Genomic DNA, 18,759 nt, shown 5'->3' on the forward strand with positions numbered 1-18,759 from the left:
AAATGTCTGGTTTACTTGATCCCCTAATTCTGATTATTGTTTACTGCTGTAATATTTGTTGACAGGAACCATATTCTTTCACAAGCTTTACTTATCTAGGCTTAAAATGGTCTGTTTCTTCCATGAGTTTCTCCTCATATAATAAGGCTTTGATTCCTCTGACCATCCTCCTAGCCTTTCTTTACACGTTTTCCATTTTGATGTAATCTTTCCTAAAGACGGATAGCCAGAATTATGCTCAGTACTCCAGGGCTTTGCACTGTAGAATTGGTAACTACCTTAAGAGTACCTACCTTAATATGACTGATGCATCCTAAAATGTCATTTAACTCTTTCTTTTTTGCTTTGAATTGTTGGATTATAATCACTACTCAGGAATATAGTTTGTTCCCTGCAAACAACTGAGTTACTGGAGAGGGTTATCTTCTCTACAGGTTTTCAACTGCTTTTTACTTTCCCACATAAGAAGATCTGCCAGTGGTACTCATGTAAACTCTCTCTGATGTGTGATGAAGTAAGTGTGATCATGAACAGGTTAAATAATACTTCAGCTTATTTTGGTAACTGCAACAGGTGAGGAGGTGGATGCATGGACAGAGGGAAGGAGGCTGTAACCGCCAGACATCAGGAGCACCTGGGGAACGACAGCTTTGTAACTGATATAGGGAGAGCCAGAGGAGACAGATGCTTGTCCTTACTAGATTCTGCAGGAAGTAATTTGTGAAGATGGATAGTCTTGAATATAATGCTGCTGCTTACTGAATTTTGCTCCCTTTAGGTGTGCTTGGAGCAAAACGAAGAATGAGACAATCATGTGAGGCGTTTTATGATCCAGTGGAGAGAGATGGTCTAGGAATGACCTGGTGTGCACTCCCTGTTCTGCCGCCAGCTTGCTGTGTAATTTGGGCAAGTCATTTCATCCTTCTGTACTTCAGCTTCTCCATCAAAAAGAATTAAATGAGATTTGCCTTCCCCTGTGCAGCACAGTGACCTACAGATGAAAGGTTCTTACTTATTTCTCATTAAGTAATCAGTCACAGAATCGTTTAGGTTCGAAGGGACCTCTTGAGGTCATCCAGTGCTTGAACACTCTCACAGTAAAGAAGTGTTTTCTTCTGTTCATATGGAACTTCATATGGTATAATTTGTGGCAATTGCCTCTTGTCCTGTCGGTGGACACTGTTGGGAGGAGTCTGGCTCCCTCTTTTTCATCCCCTCCCATCAGGTATTTATAAACATTGATCATATCTCCCCTGAGCCTTCTCTTCTCCAGGCTAAACAGTCCCAGCTCTCTCAGTCTCTCCTCATATGAAACGTACTCCAGTGCATAAATCATCTTGGTGGCCTTGCACTGGACTCACTCCAGTAAGTCCATATCTTTCTTGAACTGAGGATCCCAGGACTGGACACAGCCCTCCAGGTGTGGCTTCATTGGTCCTGAGCAGAGGGGAAGGATCACCTTCCTCCATCTGCTGCCAGTGCTCTGTCTGATGCAGTCCAAGATGGTGTTGGCCTTCTCTGCTGCGAAGGTGCATTGCTGGCTCATGATCAACTTTGTGTCCATCAGGACGCTCAGGTCCTTCTCTGCAGAGCTGTTTTCCAGCTGGTAAGCCCCCAGTGTGTACTGGGGCATAGGGCTTATTCCTCCCCAGATGCAGGACTTTGCATTTCCCTGTGCTGAACTTCATGAGGTTCCTCACTGCCCGTTTCTCCAGCCTGTTGAGATCCCTCGGGATGTCAGCGCAACCATCTGGTGCATCAGCCACTCCTTCCAGTTTTGTATCATCTGTGAACTTGTTGAGGATGCGCTTTTTCCCAGTGTCCAGGTCATTAATGAAGATGCTGAACCAGTATTGACCCCTGAGGTACACCACTAGTGACTTGCCTCCAGCTGGACTTCGTGCCACTGATCACACCGCTCTGGGCCTGGCCATTCAGCCAGTTTTCAGTCCCCCTCACTGTCCACCCATCTAACCTGTGCACTGTCAGCTTGTCTGTGAAGGTATTATGGGAGACAGTGTCAAAAGCCTTATTGATGTCAAGGTAAACAACACCCACTGCTCTCCCCTCACCCACCAAGCTAGCCACCTCACTGTGGAAGGCTATGAGGTTGGTTAAGCATGATATGCCCTTCATAAACCCAATCTGACTTCTCCTGATCGCCTTCTTGTCTTTCATGGGTTTGGCCATTGTTTCCAGGAGGATTTTCACCATCATATTCCCAGACAGCGAGAAAAGGTTGACCAGCCTGTAGTTTCCCAGATCTTCTCCCTTGTCCTTCTTGAAGACGTTCCATTCTTCAGGAACTTCTCTCATTTGCATGTCCTCTCAAAGATAATTGTGAGTAGCCTGACAATGACATCAGCCAGCTCCCTCAACCCTCGTGGGTGCAGCCTGATGGGGCCATCAGTCAAAAAACTGACGAAACAAAAAGACAACATTAGAAAGCTGTCCCTTTTGATAATCAGATTTTTTTTTACCCAGACTGCGTATTTGTTATACAAGGAGCTGCTCAGTGTCCGGGCTACAAGATAATTAATAGGAAAATGTGACTCATGTTTTATTCCAAGTTCTGATACACCTGCTGTGCAGTGAACTTTTGCACTTGGAGTATGAAGCAAACCCATAGGGTTGTCAGTTCATTAACAGTATTTAGTTTTATTAAATTAGAGACTTTTGCAAAAATCATACTCTGCACAAATAATTATCCGCGACATGTTTTTCCCTTTAGTTTCAGGGTTGGTATCAGTTGGTATCTATATTAATTTTTCTTTCATACGTTAAGTGATCAAAATACCATATACTTTTCTGTCTCTCTGTACAATACTTTTGCATTTACAGACATACTTTTGAGTAAAACAGATTAATTGGATAATAACCTCAGGAAAAAATAGTTCTACAAATTAACTTGTAATGATATTGATCTGTCTTTCATATCAGACAGTTATTTGATTTATCCTGTATTCTTCAGGATTTTAAAAGGTTGCTTATTGCTACTGCCGCTTTTGATATTAAAGGAGTGCAACCCAACAGATCCTTTTAGGACTCAGTCTGAACTGTTTTCTGCTGGAGTATCGGTCCCTAGGCTGTGTCTTTATGTGAAGGTTAAGGGAAACTGCAGTTTGCTTCACCGAGGAAGGAATACCTCCAGCACTTGGGCTGATTGCAAGGTGCTAACGGATGCTTCATTTGGCCATAGCTGCCTTTTGGATGGGTGCACTATTCCGTGTGTAGATTAGGGAGGGGAAGACAAACTGACTCTCTTTTGGTGGGTTTTTTTTGTTGTTTTTTTTTTTTTTTTAACTGGCAGATGCGATACCATTTACTAAGTTTGTATTAAATATATTGTTGTGTTTTTCTTTTTTCCCTCATTTCTGCAGATCTTTCAATGGAAGAATGCTGTGACAAGGGTGTTGAATGGGCAAATAAAAACAGAATATGTACTTCTCTACCGTTAATACCCGAGGCCAGAGAATGCAGGTATATAGTTATGTATTATATATTAACCTATAGTTTATATTTTCATGTAAAACCATGGGAATGGCAGATAGGAAAGCTGCTTTATAAGATGAAGCACCCAGCTCTTGAAGTTTTTCAAATCCACACCTAGCCTTGGGTACCTACTGAGTACCTACTTCTCTTCCATTACGTCCCTTAAATTTTTGCTGTTGGTCTAGTGTAGAGTCACCCAGCTCTAATCTGTTCGACATGTACTGTCTCTTAGTCAGAAGTTTTTCCACTGTATTCTACTCACAGGGCTTGGGCTCTGCCTACATCTCCTCATGGCTCCCCTCATGTCAGCAGACTTCTTCAGTTTACACTGATTGTGAATCTAGCCCAACGATGGTCTAAATTCTTGGGCAAATGTTTATCAAGAAACACAACAGATCCTGTACATGAATAATCTATAGATTGCGTATGTACATATGTATGTATGTATGTTAGACAGCCTTTTAAAACTGTTTCTCCTGTGTGGTGCCACACAGATAATTGTCCTGCAGTTCTCGGTTGAATTGCTGGATAGGGGAACTTCAAGCTTAAGTCAAGGAGATTCCTAGTTACGTAGTGTGTCCAACTTCTGTCAAATGTATTTGACTGTAGAAAATAGTAACCTTTAATTGATAAATAGATTTCTTAATTCTACTGACATTTAATAGGATACTATTTTCTCTTATGTAGCAAATGAAATAATGAAGTTAAATGTTAAAATTATTTGCAAAGTAATATTTTGGTTACACTGAATCTCTTATATGGTTGGGGCATTTGGATTTATTATGTGAATGATAGTTTGCGTTATTTTTGCTGTTAAATGCATGTGTTACATTTAATTTGGGAGCTAACAATTTGTGATTGGTAGTTTGAGGGGCAGTTTCACAGAGGACTTTGTATTTAAAACACATTACATTGCTCCCCTCTATCTTTTCAAATGGATTGCAAAGTGATTTAACCTTGCTAATTGAAGAAGTGTTGGATTGATCTTTATTTCGGAAGGAATGTGTCTTGCAGGCAAGTCTGTCCATGTTTTCTGACTTTTGCATTTATATTGGCATAGAAAGCAGTCTCTTACGCAGAAGAATTGACAGATAGGACTTAAATCCCAATTTAGGAAATACTTGAAGAGTCAGAAGAGTTACAGACAAAACAGAGGCAGGAAAAACAGGAAACCGAGTTTATTGAACAATCTGGGAGTGAGAATCTTGATGATTTAATGATCATTTGATTAATGTGAGTTGCGATTCTGCTTTAAATGTAATTTATTCTTTTCAAGGTTGCCATTTTAGAGAGTCTTTAGGACTTCATAGGAACTGAAGAAAGCTTACTAATACTTCATCTAGCTTTTGTGCATAACTGATATGTAATGAAGAAAATTATAGTGATGTAATGGTAAATCAGAAATGGGTAAATGCACATATTCTGTGAGAGGTGTGAGCACTTATTGACAAAAAAAAAGAAGTGGATAAATTCAGTTCAGTTGCATTTATTCATGATTGTATGATAAATAAACATAGCCCCCCCTGAAGCTTGGCTTCACTATAAAAATGAGTAAGTAGAATTGGCACCTTTGACTACTTTCTTTAATGGCAATATTATGTTGCTCCAGTTATGGTTGCAAACTGGCGTATCTGTTAGCGGTACAGAAAAATCACTTTATGATGCCATTTCAGACCCAAAAGTGAGGGCCAAATTCTACTCCTAATTGCTGGTATAACTGGAACCAGAATGAACAGTGAGGGAGCATGATTCCCTTTGCGAGCACTTGAAGGTAATGACACTGATTTTGTACATTTTTTCCCACTGCACAGAGATGCAAGCAAAACCAAAACCAGGTTCATTGCACTTGCTGAGATCTAGGCAGGTGAGAATATGGCGCAGGATGCCGTATTGATTACAGATTTTCAAAAGAACTTGCTTCCTCTTTAGACACCTGCATGCAGCAGGAGCTGCTAGGGGCCAGATACCTATCGTTTATGTGGTCGCTTAAACCCCAGCTGGGATCTTTTGGCTGTCTTGGTGCAGAACAGTTTGGACAGTGTAGATGATATGGCTTTGAGTGCTCTAAAAAACCATGGCCTCTTGGGAGTACAAACCCCCATTACTTCATGCCAGAGGGAGTTCTGTTTGCCTTGCATATTTCAGCTTGGGTTTGCAAGGTTAGCAGCTGAATGCAAGGGAAAAATCCATTGTGAAGTGAGCAGATTTGATGAAGTTACTGAAGTAAAAATGTTTTTGCACGGTTACATTGCAAAGGCCATGCAACACAGAACAGATTGGATACGAGTATGTTCCCCAACACACATTACAAGACTTTACACACTAGTTTTGAATCCTCTGCTTAGAATAGCAGTCTCAGATTCAGTGCTTCCCTCAAAGCAAGCCCACTGCTAGAGTTTCTTTTGCTTTTCTAATCACCCTTTCTTTTGTTCGTGTGAGGAACAAGCTGCCGTACTGAATTAGAATTGCACCTGCTCGACCATTTCCCAGCCATTTAAAGCACATTCACAGTAATCAAGAAGGGTTTCCACGCACGCACTGACATTCTCATATCTGCCGTGCATCCTAGGAACAAGCTGACAATTCTGGGTTTCAGCATCTTTTTAGGATCCTTCCCCCAAAGTCTCCGGTGGTTCTTGAGGGACTTGCCATCTGTGTGAGCGTCACTTGCTGAATGTGGTACAGTTCAAACTGCAGATGTGCTCACTTTCTTGTCCTGCACCACAGGTGAGCCAGCCCTCAGCCTGAAGTTCACATGAATTCGTAAGATCCATCTGGCTACTGTTACTCAGTTGCGTATAAGTTGAAAGAAGGCTCCTGGCTCAATGTCCCGTCATGTCTGCAATCTCTTATTGTGGTTGCTTGTCCCACTAATGAGTTTACCTCATTGTATTATCCCTCTGGAAAATGAGAGTATTTTTCTCTGGGTCTTCATGACTCAGTAAATAAGAGTGTAGGGTTTTAATGAATGATATCTTTGGCTGTCATAAGAGCAGCTTTTTGCCCATTCATCCATTTTCTTGTGATGTGGTTAAACTCACAGCAGCTGGAAACAGCTGCCATTTATTTTTGGAACTCAACCTGCCCAATAAATCTTCTTCCTTTCAGAATGAAGAGTTTCCCGTGCCCAGAGCTCTTAGTAAGTGGACTTCATTCCTGGGCCAGAAACAGCATATCTCCATATGAGAATTGCATGCCTTTAGCACTGCGTAAAGTCTTTTTGGAGTTACATTGGGAATAACATTATTTATTATTAGTGTTGCAAAAATGCATAGAAGAAGAAGCTACAGAACACTCTGCTAGGTGCTGTGCAAAAATAGAACAAAAAGGTGATCTGTGTTCCCAAGCAGAGACAAGTGGCAGCACTTGGATACAGATTCAGATGGGAACACAAGGAAATAATAAGACGAGTATTTGGAGTGATAGCCACCAGACTTAACTGCTGATAGATGTTTATTGATTTATGCCATTGTAAGTCTGGAAGAGCCTGAGATTTTGGACATCAAAGTTGTGACAGTTTTACGTCCGAAAAAGCTGTTCAAAGTTATTTTTTGAGAAATTGTCTTTATTAATTATTATCTCTCCTCTGTAGCCTGCTAAGTCTAGTGCCTCACAGTCACTAAGATTTTTGGCTTCACAGTCAGAGGGATAGAAGAACAGTCTGCCATGTTGTCAGGGTTTTATTGCCACTCATTTAGGATAACTTGCTTACTTCACTTTGTGAATAATGTCAAACTCAGGCCTTTTTCTGCCACAATGTTATCAGTATTGTTTCTCTACATAATATATAATATCAATATAATTTTACCCTTTACCTTAAAGAAAGCTTTTATTAAGTAAACTACAAAGTTGTTTATGGATTGCAGCTGATTAATTTTGAGGTTTGTTGAATCAATTATTTTTACTTGAGTATCTTACTAATTTATAACACATGTTCAAATATATGTATTTTCATTGTTGAGGCACTCTTTATTATTTTCATTTGTCATATTGTGTCACTCATGATACCAGATCTTGCTCTTGCTCTTAGTTTTCCTAAGTTTGTTTCTGTTGCATGTTAAACTGCAAACTGAAAGGACTGAGGGTGGAAGACCCAACTTGTTTTTGCAAAATAATTCTGGAGTGGAATCATTCCCTTTTTAATTTTAATATTTTTTGTCAAAGACCTTCCACTGTGCAAATGAATAGCACTGACATAGTTTGGAGACAGGCTACTGAGTAGAAGGAGGGAGGCAGAGGGTAATGAAATTAAGCTGACAACACAAAGACATTGTTTTCAGAGCAAAGTTAAATTTTAATGCTTTTATGGAAAGAAATGAAAGGAAAAATAGGTGATTACGAAATCTGTGCTGGTTTAGGAGTGCATCCTCTGGGAAGGAGAATAATAAACGTGAAAGGATTGCGGAGGTAAATGGACATGTAGCTTTTCAGCTGGAAATTTATTCCATGAAAATCTGTAACATTGGTTAAATTTTAACAGAAAGTAAAAGTGAGAATATAAACCATTATTTCCTAACTTGATTTATAATCAAATTACCTGGTAATGAAATAACTTTTATTTTAGATCAGCATCTGCAACAAAGAGTAAGGATGTTTTAAATGTCTGAGTGATTTCTGTTCACCAGTGAGCCGTGAATAAAACTCTTCTTTCAGAGGAACCAGAAAATGCATGATTTTACCTGACGTATCCTGAGCAAAAGTCAGTTATGAGGCCTCATGCTCCTAGTGATTCTGTATTTAGTGTTTTAAGATTTCAGGCATATTTCAGCCATATTTATTCAGAAATAAAAACTTTATTTATTTCAATAAAGTTCTTTTGCACTGTTTTAACTGAAAATCAGAAATGGCAGACAAGGAAGAAGTAGCTTTTGGCTTTTTTAATTATTAGGAGTAATTAAAAAAAAACCCACAGGAAAGTACTCCTCTACTTTCTCTTTTTTTAGAGACCAATATTGTAAGCTGTCCGTAGGCATGAAGTTAATAGGATTGCTGCACAGGAAGAGTTGAAAGGTTTTACGCCAAGCGACAAATCTAGATGTCCAGTTAGCCATTAGAGGTGGCTCCTTTACTCTGCTGCGAAGTAGAAAGTGGGTGTGTATTATATTAGGGTCTAAGCCAGGGAGACACACATCACTTAGCGAAGACAGGGAGAGAGACTCTTCATCTCGAAAGCCTTGGAGTCCGAAGAGCTTGCGGTGGTGGGCTCTAGCGACCATCAGCACGTGGGCTGGTGGGCAAAGGGCAAAGGGTGGTCAGCTGGGCAGGCTCAGCTGCAGCTGGAAGACCACTACTGTGCAGACTTTTCTAGCATTTTTCTCTGCCATCTTTCAAGGATTTCTGTTACAGCCACACAAGTGTTTACAGTCTCAAGCAGTATTTGCTACCAGAGCAACTTCACTGTAGGATTTGGGCAATGAAGTGTGATTTTATTGTTGTTGTTCTGAGAATGAACAAATGGTATTTTAATCTAGTATTCAATTGATGTTTAATTCCTTATTACAGTTGGGGTGGGCCACATGGCTTATGAATACAGCTGTGGGAAACATTTTAAGAAACTTTTTTGTTTTGGTTGAAATTGCCAATTTGTCAGAGATTTCAAAGAGATGACTTGTACTTGGAAAAAAAAAGCCACACTGGAAATCAAACAGATCTACTGAAAGACTGCTGTTGTTTGGTTGTTTGTTTGTTTGTCTGTGGCTAACATATCTAGCTCCTCAACAGGACTTGGAGGGCTAAAGGAGCTGGAAAGTCTCAGCTCCCACACTCTTGGGCTTGAAGTTCAGGTTTTACAGGCTTCCAAAGTCCTGACAGTCAGACCACCCCAGAGCTGGGCAGGGAATGGAAATTCTGCTTCAGAGGAAATTTCAGCAACAAAAAAGCTACATATTCTTCCAAACTGGAACTAAATCAAATATCAAAAACTTCAAATATTCTGCCAAATAAAGTTACTGTCCTGGGCTTAACTTCTTGCCATGACTTTAGAGTCTATTTCTAAATAATTTGTTCATGAAATTATCCTGGGTTTTGTTCCTATGCATTGAAATCTCATAGCTGTTTTTGTCCAAGTGAGAACTGCACAGTCAGACCATTACAAAATCCAATAAATAAGAATCGGGAATCTTCAGGAATGTAGCTTGACAACCTGGCCTCACCAATATGCACAGAGATGCAGAATCTGAGCCCAGTACCCACGTGTCCCCTGCTCTTAGTGGGCTGGACTGGATGGCCTGGCCTTAGAGCTGAGGGAATCCCTCACACCGCCTGGGAGCTGAAAGCTCATCCTATGGCCATCGAGAGCAGGGAAGATCCTCCAGAGGTGATGCATGGGAATCCACTTATCTCAGGTGACAGTAGGAAAAGCATGGAGTTCAGTGGTGCAACTAACTCACCCCTCTTCCTTATACTTCCAAAATTTCCAACAATGTAAATAAAGGATTTGTAAGAGTAAGGGGTATTGGTTTGCTGAATATCTTTACGTACTTTTATGTATTTCTAGGTAGCGCTTGAAAAGATTTTACTCATCAGTTCAAATAACTAGAGTTGAGGAAAAAAAAAGGTGAATACTCTTAACAGCAAAGCGAATGCATTCAGTGTTGTTGGTCTGTAAGATGTATAAGGTTTCTGATGCCAATGGGTATACAAGTGCATTTATAGGGTTTTTTTGTGCATTTCTTAGAGAGCTCTCACATATCAGGGCATGTCTTTTATCTGCCCCTGTTGTATTATAAATAGAATTTATCAGCTTCGATTGCCTTTGGGATAGTTTCCTTTTCCCCTAGCAACTCAGGTAACATTATTTTTAGTGAGATTGGGTTATCACAAAACACATGGATATGCTTATATCCTTGTATGTGTAATCTGATTTATTACTCTTCTTTAACTTTTTTCTCTGTTTCCCGGTGTCTGTTACAGGAGGTAGCGGTGGAAGAGCTTTAAACTGCAAGCTCCACCCACAACGCTACCCAACAAGGCAGAGTCGCACCTAAAAACAGAGTGGAGAGAGGGGAGATACCTCCTTGAATGGGCTTTGCATGCAAGTGGCAGAGGCAACAGGAGTGGAGGAGTTTAAAGCCTCCTCATGCAGATTATTTTCCACAGGATGGAGTTTTCAATTTATTCCCTGAAACTGGGCTAAAATAGAATGATTTTATGAGCAGTGGAAGTAACAAAGCTGAATTTCCTGTAGATTTATACCGTGTTTCCTCTCCACATCTTCCTGCCCTGTAATACTCTTCTTCTCTCCGTTGTCTTCCTTCACCACTTGCTTGAAATACACTTGTTTCTCACTGTGACTTTCCTCGGCATCTTCACTTCTCCCCCTATCTCCAGTTGTCCCACAGAGCAACGCTATAAGCTTCCTTCAACATGCCGTACCTGTTTGTTTGAGCAAGGGGCAGCAGGTGCCAGGGTTGACTAGCCAGGTGCAGACTCTCACAATGTCCAGGGCCTGTCTTCTCCCCTCCGTCAGTCGGAGCACTGATTTGGTTCTCGCCATCCTCTCTTCAGCCACCAGCTGTCACAAAACATGCAAAAATGCAAGTCCTGGAGACCTTGAGCCCTGTGGCAAATGTGTTTGAAGGTATCCATTTGCTTAAAAAAATTGTTAGGACAGACCTTAACTGTATTAAACGTATCACTAAGACGTTCTGCCTTCTCCTAGAGAATATTTTTACTCTGTAACTAAAACGCGTGGCCACAGGAACCTTTTTCCCTGAGACTAGTACAAGTGCTAGTCGTCTAAACTTGCATTATCTGTTCTTTACCTATATATGACATTCTTCTCCCATTGCTTCCATCCTTTTGTCAGCATGACTCAGGTACAGTGCTGCCACAGCCAGTTGGAGAAGCAGTACTGTTCAGATGGGATTGAATTTGCCAACGTGCGTGAGGAGTGTGACTCGCATATTGGTGAAAATTCCACCTGTGAAGCTGAATACTTTAAGGTGAGACATTAGAGCTACTCCTGTTCATCTTTAAGAAATGGTATTGACTGTCTAGATTGGTATTAAGGGTTGACTCTGAAGGTCACCATACTCAGTTTGATGCACATAAACAGTTTTTTCCCACCTACACCTCGTGTCTCCGTTAAGGCTGTCCATTTTGTGCTTCTTTGAGGGAAACAGTTCCTCGTTGAGTGAAGCAGACTGTCTCATTACATTTTAGCAAAGGCAGAGGGTTAAATGCAAATGGGTGGAAAGTCTTGAACTGGTAATTGGCTAGGAAACTGCTTTTGCATGAAGAGAAGTCATCAAATCTGTATGAAGGGATGGGTGAGAAACTCAGTCTCGTTTCAGACTTTAGCTTTCATTAGAGCTTCATGGCCTAAGGTCAAACTCAGTGGTTTTCAGTATTGGTGGTCCAAAGGGGTAGGACTGGAGTTAATCCTCTCCGCGTACTTATAATTCCAGCTTGTGTACATGTCCTTAGTTAACATGACTTTGATTTACAATTGAATGGAGACATTTGTAAGCTTGTGATAATACCATTTGGATTTAGAATAAAAATGCCCGTCGTTGGCATCTTTAGTTAATCTGTGCCCTGCCCTCCACCTTTATTACTATCTTTGTCTCTCCTTTCTTGAAAGTGAGCGTATTCATACCACTCTGCAGAGTGTTTTTGGGAGAAAGTTCCACCAGTAAGATCATGACCTTGACCATGACCCAGTCATGAACAGCTCTCGTCCTATTACGGATTTCTTTCAGTGGTCATGAAAATAGATGAGAGTGATTTTACTTCTGCCCACTGCCAAAGATACTGAATGTTTTCGTTCATTCAGTTAAAAAAAATCTACTGTATAGTAGATGGCAGATGTCATCTGACTTACAAGTTGCCTATCTCTCCAAAATGCCGGGTTGATCATGTTCCTGGCAGTAGGATGCCGCTGATGCCAGGGCTGCAAAGTAACCCACGTTCTCGCTGTGAGTAGAAGAAAGGTAACGCAGGCTGATGAGGCTGGCATTGTTGGGTTGACACAAACTCCTCTGCATGTGCAGCGTGATTTTGTCCCATGGTGCAGCGTGTCCCACAGAGGGGACATACCTCACCTGTTGACCACGTCCAGGGTATGCCCTGCTCCTGGCGTGGAGGTTCTTCTCTGCAGCCTGTACCGTTAGAAGCCTGTCCACCCCAATCTGGATGTAGCGTGAAAAAATATTTAGCCCTCTGTGTCAGTACTTTGAAGGGCTACAAACAGATGAACAAGGACTGTGATGGCGAGTACTCTGCAGATTCAAGTGCTTGCTACCAGAGGCAGGTTTATAACAGCAGCATTATTTTAAACGTATGCCATGGGACAACTCTAAAACAGAATGCAGCTGTTCAAGGAAACCCACTTTCCCATCAATTGACTGATGTTTCCCTGTGTGGGCTTGTCAGCATGAGGAAGAAGAGTTAATGATGTTGTTTTTTAAAATGGCCAGACTTCTTTAAAGATGGCAGGTTTTCATGGTGACAGCTGTATTATTAAACAAAACGGACTGGGCCTTGATCTCTGGCCCTGAGAATAAATGGCTCAGCACAACTCATGTCACGTAACTGATGTCTTTTCCATGCAAAACACAGCGCATGAGGGCTGTTGGGAACACTCGCTGGCCTGTGCTAACCCCAAAATATGCTTTAGCATCGTCTGAGAGGATGTTAGTTGCCATTACAGCTTGCTAATATTTAAACATTACAGACGATTGCGGGACAATGCCTGAGCCCATATTCTGTCCCTGTTTAATTTACTGGTATAAACATAGTCAGTGTTACTTAATCTTTGTGAGCCACGTTCTGCCCCCCCCCCACTCCCTAATAGAAATATCCTACACTTACTAAATGTACTGAGGTAGCTGTAGGAGTATCTTTGTAGATAATCTCTTTGATCCGTGATGGACATAGATGATTTATGATCTAATACCAGTGAACAATTCATCATTTCTTTTGTTGAATACATTTTTAATCTGACGACCTTGAGACATACAATTTGTCTGGCAATTGTGCCCTGCTGTGGTAAACTTTTACATTCACACTAAGCCCATCTCACATGGGCTTGAATCTCATTTTGCCTAAGTTGGTCCGTTTTAGTTTAGCTTAGGTAGCATGGGAAATCTTTTGGATCCTCTTTGTCACCTTCAAGGAAGCAGAAAGGGTGATTTAGTAATTCAATTAGTAGGATTAATCACAGCACTTTGCAGCAAATGAGGCAGCTAATCTTTCTTTTAAATCCAAAACTTGTGATTGGAAAGAAGATAAACCGACCATATTTTGAAAACACTTTCCTCAGCTTTTACACTTAAAGGCGGTAGGCGTAGGTAACAAAGGCCATAATTTTACTCCTCTGTTTTTTTGGAAGCATAGCTTTTCTTGCCTTGAAGAAAAGGATGCAAAATTAATCATTAATCTTTAAAATCTTCATCAAAAGACAGTAATCAATTTCCGGATTTGTTGCTGATTAGGGAGATGTAGAAATGGTTTTATGAAAGTTTCTACCACAGCAGCCCTGCAGAAAAGAGTGAAGCTTGTAGAAATTTGACCTTCTTTAAGGTGCTCAGACATTTTCCCCAAAATTTGTCATAGGTACTTTCTTTTTCCAAAGATCGAGATACGGCCTTACCTCCCCAGTTTTGTCAAGGATACTTTGGTTGTGTATATTAGGTGAGCACAAAAGTTCTATTGCTTTGGACTGTTGAACATATTCTTTATTTTTGTTCAGATCTTCAAAAGTTCTGAAAAATTCCCCTGAGTTATTTGTATTTTTTTCAGTCTGTATTTCATATCATCTACTGGTTAGTCTGGATTTCAGCAAGTGAGAGACCTCTTGTGGACAGAAGCACAAAAGCAATGCTAATACATGGTTCATCCTTCCAGATCTGGTAACTTAAATGGTGACATAAATAATAAAGAACTATTACAAAATTTAATTAATTAAAAGAGCTTATTTATGAAAGCAATTTCAGGTGCTTCCTAATCACACCAAAAATAAATCTTTAAACTTCTCACATGTAACTATTTATTCCTTTATTCCTTCCATCTTTATTCCTTCCGTGAGAAGGCAAGATATAAGAGCAGTCAAGGAATGATGGGACTTCAAGTAGGACACAGCTTTCGATCCAAACACGAAGATCAAGGCATGGCTTTGAAGCTGCATGGGCTTTTGCTAATAACAAAGGAGAGGCAAAGGGAAAAATGTTTGAGATCATTATCGGCATCACTTAAGAAGCAAAGGCTTACAGGCAGTGAAAGTGTGTAATAACAACTCGATCATTAGGTTGTACCATCCACGAAGGCAGCGATGGTTCTAGCAAATGGGTGAATGGTCATCGGCAACATGCCTCCGAGCAGCTGGCAACCTTTGGAAGATGGCTGCAAACACATCAAGAACTGAACTAATATGGAGTCTAGACTGCACTCCGGACTAAAGGATCAAAGTCTTTCAGAATAGGCTAGCAACCCTGAAAAAAATACTGTGAAAAAGGAAATGTTGAGATTAATCTTACCAGGATAGTGATAGTTATAATGACGTACTGCTTTGTGTCTCAGAACACCAGAGTACGCCATGAACATGAGTTAAACTAGCCTTATCACTGCTATATTACCATTCCATAGTGGGAAAACTGAAAGAAGAGGTGACTTTCCGAGTTCACAGGTGAGGTATGTGGGGACGTATGCGGGTCTACAGAGTGCTGGGTGTGCTCTGAGCACAAGGCCATTCATCAGCTTCTCCATCTTTTTTCAGTAGTTGAACAGGAAATGTTAGCCTTTGGGAGTGCCAGTGGAGAATCTGCTAGGGTCAATATTAAAAGCCAGTTACCGTAAGTATCAATTAAGAAAACATTTGGCACTTTCCATCTCTGGATCATTTTGGCTGTGGTATAGCAACATAAGTTATTATCGAGATGTTAAATCAAGATGCTTCATGCAGAGTTAGAATAAATACAAGTTGGAACAAATGGTTCAATGCATACAATTATGCTAAATGAAGATACAGTTTCTTACAGACATTGCAAGACTTAGCAAGCTCTGTACTTGACGATTCATATTAGCTGGAGACAGAGGTCTTTCAAGTGGTGGCTCAACCTGGAAGAAATAAAGAACATAAGGTTATTCAGCACCTCAAGAATGGCAAGATTAATGATCACTCTCTAAAAAAAACCCAGAAAAACTCTGTAGCTCCCAATTTGAGCATTGTGTGACAAGACAAATAAATAGATTGAGTCAATTCATATGCCTGACAGTAGAAGGCAGTGAGGATATCCAGAAGTATATGTCAAAATTTGGCAAGGCATCAGCTGTGTTCAGTAACTTAAATATGATTTGATTATCAAAAATACACAAGCTTAAGTCAAACAATGAATCTTCAGCTCAGTTTTCACTTCTGTCTTCTATCTTTTCTGTGAAAATTGGAAATCTAACAAAATTATAGACAGATCTTAAAAACTTTGAGAAAGATGCCTCAGGAAAATGTTAGACGTGTTAGACAGAATAAATATTCAGAAATGTTGCAATTCTTGGAAGAGATCGTCAAGTATTTCTTTCTAAAATCATCCAGAAAAGCCAGAAAAGATGGAAATGACCCAGACATACTAGAGATGAAACCAGAGCATGCACCACTGGATGGAAGTAGTTGGAGAACCAAGTAAAAAAAGTGGGTAGTGAGGAACCATCCCACCAAACGGTAGTTAATAAGGGAAAACATATATCTTAACCTTATGGTGGGTGTGAAAACAACATCCCAACACTGGCCAGGAGGGAAGACTTCCTGCCATACAGCATTCTGCAGCAGCGAAAGGATTCAGTTGTGTATTTAAAGACAAAGTACAAAATAGCATGCTTACATACTTCAAAATGCTGTAAAGTAAAAAAAGATTGAAGAAACAAGGAAAGGGGATTTTATTATTTTACTTTCACACTGCTCTAGGTTTTAAAAGAACCTTTCACTGCAGAGAGAGAAACATATAATACCTTGTAAGGGAAAACTTAGAATATAGGCAGGGATGTACATCTCAGAGTAGTGAAAGAAGCATAATAGTTGCCTTCTTTTCAATAGGCGTGGTGCTTAAAGCACCAAATTACAGAAATTTAATTCAATGTTTAGTTATTTTATATTCCATCTGCTCTGTTTAATGGTGCAGGCTATTTTCTTCAAGCAAAAAAGAGTCTGAAAGAGTAATAAAATTAACAGTAAAAGCTTAAATCTGCTTTTACATGACAGTAGCAATTGGCAGACACCAGTTCCAGAGAACCAAAAGTCTTTGCTGCTTTCTAACAGCAAGGAAGAAAACTGAAAAAATCAGCAGTGTCCCTGCAATTTAAAATAAAAGGAAACTTCCACGGGATTAACTTGTCCTGTGTTCACTTCTGTGGGGTATTCCGGGGCCGTAATTCAGCAGGTCTGGAAGAGGCAGATCAAGTTTCATTGCTGGAAGCCATGTCAGGACTGTGATGCTTTTAAATAATGTTTGACTATGTAGTCTGTTTTTCAGAGCAGAATAGCTTCTCTTTGTGACCTGTTAACAGTAACCTTGGATGAATCATGTTTGTTCGCTTGTTTGTCTGTTAGTTCAGAGAGGGGTATTTTTTGCTGGGAAGTTGAGTAGGCAGTTTAATTATAAACTGAGTCATGCGCTTCATTGATCATGTCCCGGTTTAATTGAACTGGATACAAAAGGGAAGTAGAGGTGTTAAGAGTGACCACTGTTCGCTGGTGTTTGAAACTGGGCTATGCAGGGAGGGAGCGATGAAATTCCATATACGTATGCGGACGATTCTGGTCCTCCGCATCACCCTGCACACAAATTCACACATACACAATATTTGTGAGAAGTGGACCCAGGTTCTGTGCTTGACTCTATGTAGGCCAGATACATAGCTCACTGAACTCAACTACGGATTAAAATGTCTCAGCCGAAGTATACCAGGAGTTCTTAAAGAGTTTGCAGAAAATTTTCCATCAGTTTGCCAAGGTGAGATAACACTATTGACACTACTGACAAAATTGCATTGATTTGTTCAGGGCTAGGATTTGACTTTTTTTTTTTTTAAAAAACAGATATGTTGTTACTGTTGTTTGCTGGGAAAGGCTGCCCAAGTTCAAGGACAGAGTTGTGAACCCAACCCGAAGATGGGATACCAGTGTGGAATTGTCTTCAGAGCTTGCTGTGTGAAGGGTCAAGAAGGCACTGATGTGTCCATCAGCGATGATGCTCCTAAAAAGGAGCAAGGTATTTTATGTTGCAAATTGTAAGAGTGAGACACAAAATGATAGGGGGTACAAGGAGTGCTTGTAATTTAGATTATTTCTGTTGGAATTCCTCTAATTTGAGATATCTCCTCTGAGTAATTTAATGATGCATGTTTTGGAGCTCATTTTTTTGGCTAGTGGTAGCTGAAACGTTGTATACCACAGGAGGCTAAAAGAGCTGGAAAGCGGTCACTCAGTTCCTGGTGTCAGAAGTTAACTATAAGACAGATTATTTTGGCCACTAATGGTCTTATCTTGGAAACTGAGTATAAGCTATTAATTCTCAATAGCATTTTGTTTTGCCCACTGATAAATTCTTAATTAAAAAGAAAATCGACAACTGAATCTTTTAATTGGATTTAAAAGCCAGATGGACTTTGCCAGCTCAGCAGAATTCAGATGTTGCCTTTTGTGTGAGAGACAAATGCCCACAAACTGGGGCTGTTTGAAATGCCTGGACTGTCTGTGGGAGCTGAACATTTCCGCAAAACATGGTATCTGCATTTGTTTCAACGTTTTCAGAAAAGAGGGGCATCTAGACGGCAGCAGCTCCTGACACCCTTCTCCATACCTAGTCCGCAGAGCCAAAGAGAATGAGTGTGGACATACTGACCCTTACAGACCTGGTTTGGGGGTTTTTTGCCTTTTTCACTTAGCAGACAGGCCTGAAACTGCAGAAAAGTCATGCTGTATAGTGTTGCCTCCTTCATGGGCAGTTGAGCACTGAAAACATGCAGTCTGGCTTGCAGATCACCACTGACAGATTTTGGGAGACATCATCCTAATCAATCCTTTAAACTCAAACCCAAACCCCACCTCAAAAGCTTACATTGGTCTGCTTCAGCCAGTGTGTTACCAGTCTTGTTTCAGGTCTTTTAAACCTGGCTTATGTCAGTGTACACCCTTATCAAGTAACATTTAGAAATGCCCTGGCAGTTTCTTTGTGTACCGCTGTCTCAGCAGCGGAATTCCCCTTGTCCATTAGCACTGGGTGAAGTGACTGCACTGGTAGATACCTTGAACTTAGACTACTCTGCTAATAACGA

At 40.5% G+C, this 18,759-nt stretch overlaps 1 protein-coding gene across 9 annotated transcripts in view; it reads left to right on the forward strand.

Moving 5' to 3' along the window:
• FBLN1 (fibulin 1) overlaps positions 1–18,759 on the forward strand; it is an 83,551-nt gene that overhangs the window by 13,044 nt on the left and 51,748 nt on the right. For 6 of the 9 annotated variants that reach the window (XM_075162080.1, XM_075162052.1, XM_075162060.1 and 3 more), the window contains 3 exons: positions 3,381–3,480; positions 11,300–11,435; positions 17,522–17,693. In XM_075162080.1, coding sequence (XP_075018181.1) covers positions 3,381–3,480; positions 11,300–11,435; positions 17,522–17,693 — 408 coding nt within the window. Of the gene's footprint in view, positions 1–3,049; positions 3,481–11,299; positions 11,436–17,521; positions 17,694–18,759 lie in introns of those variants that run through there. The other 3 variants (XM_075162107.1, XM_075162125.1, XM_075162116.1) reach the window with 2 other exon arrangements.

Source organism: Calonectris borealis, chromosome 1 (assembly GCF_964195595.1).
Source record: "Calonectris borealis chromosome 1, bCalBor7.hap1.2, whole genome shotgun sequence".
Classification (NCBI taxonomy): Eukaryota; Metazoa; Chordata; class Aves; order Procellariiformes; family Procellariidae; genus Calonectris; species Calonectris borealis.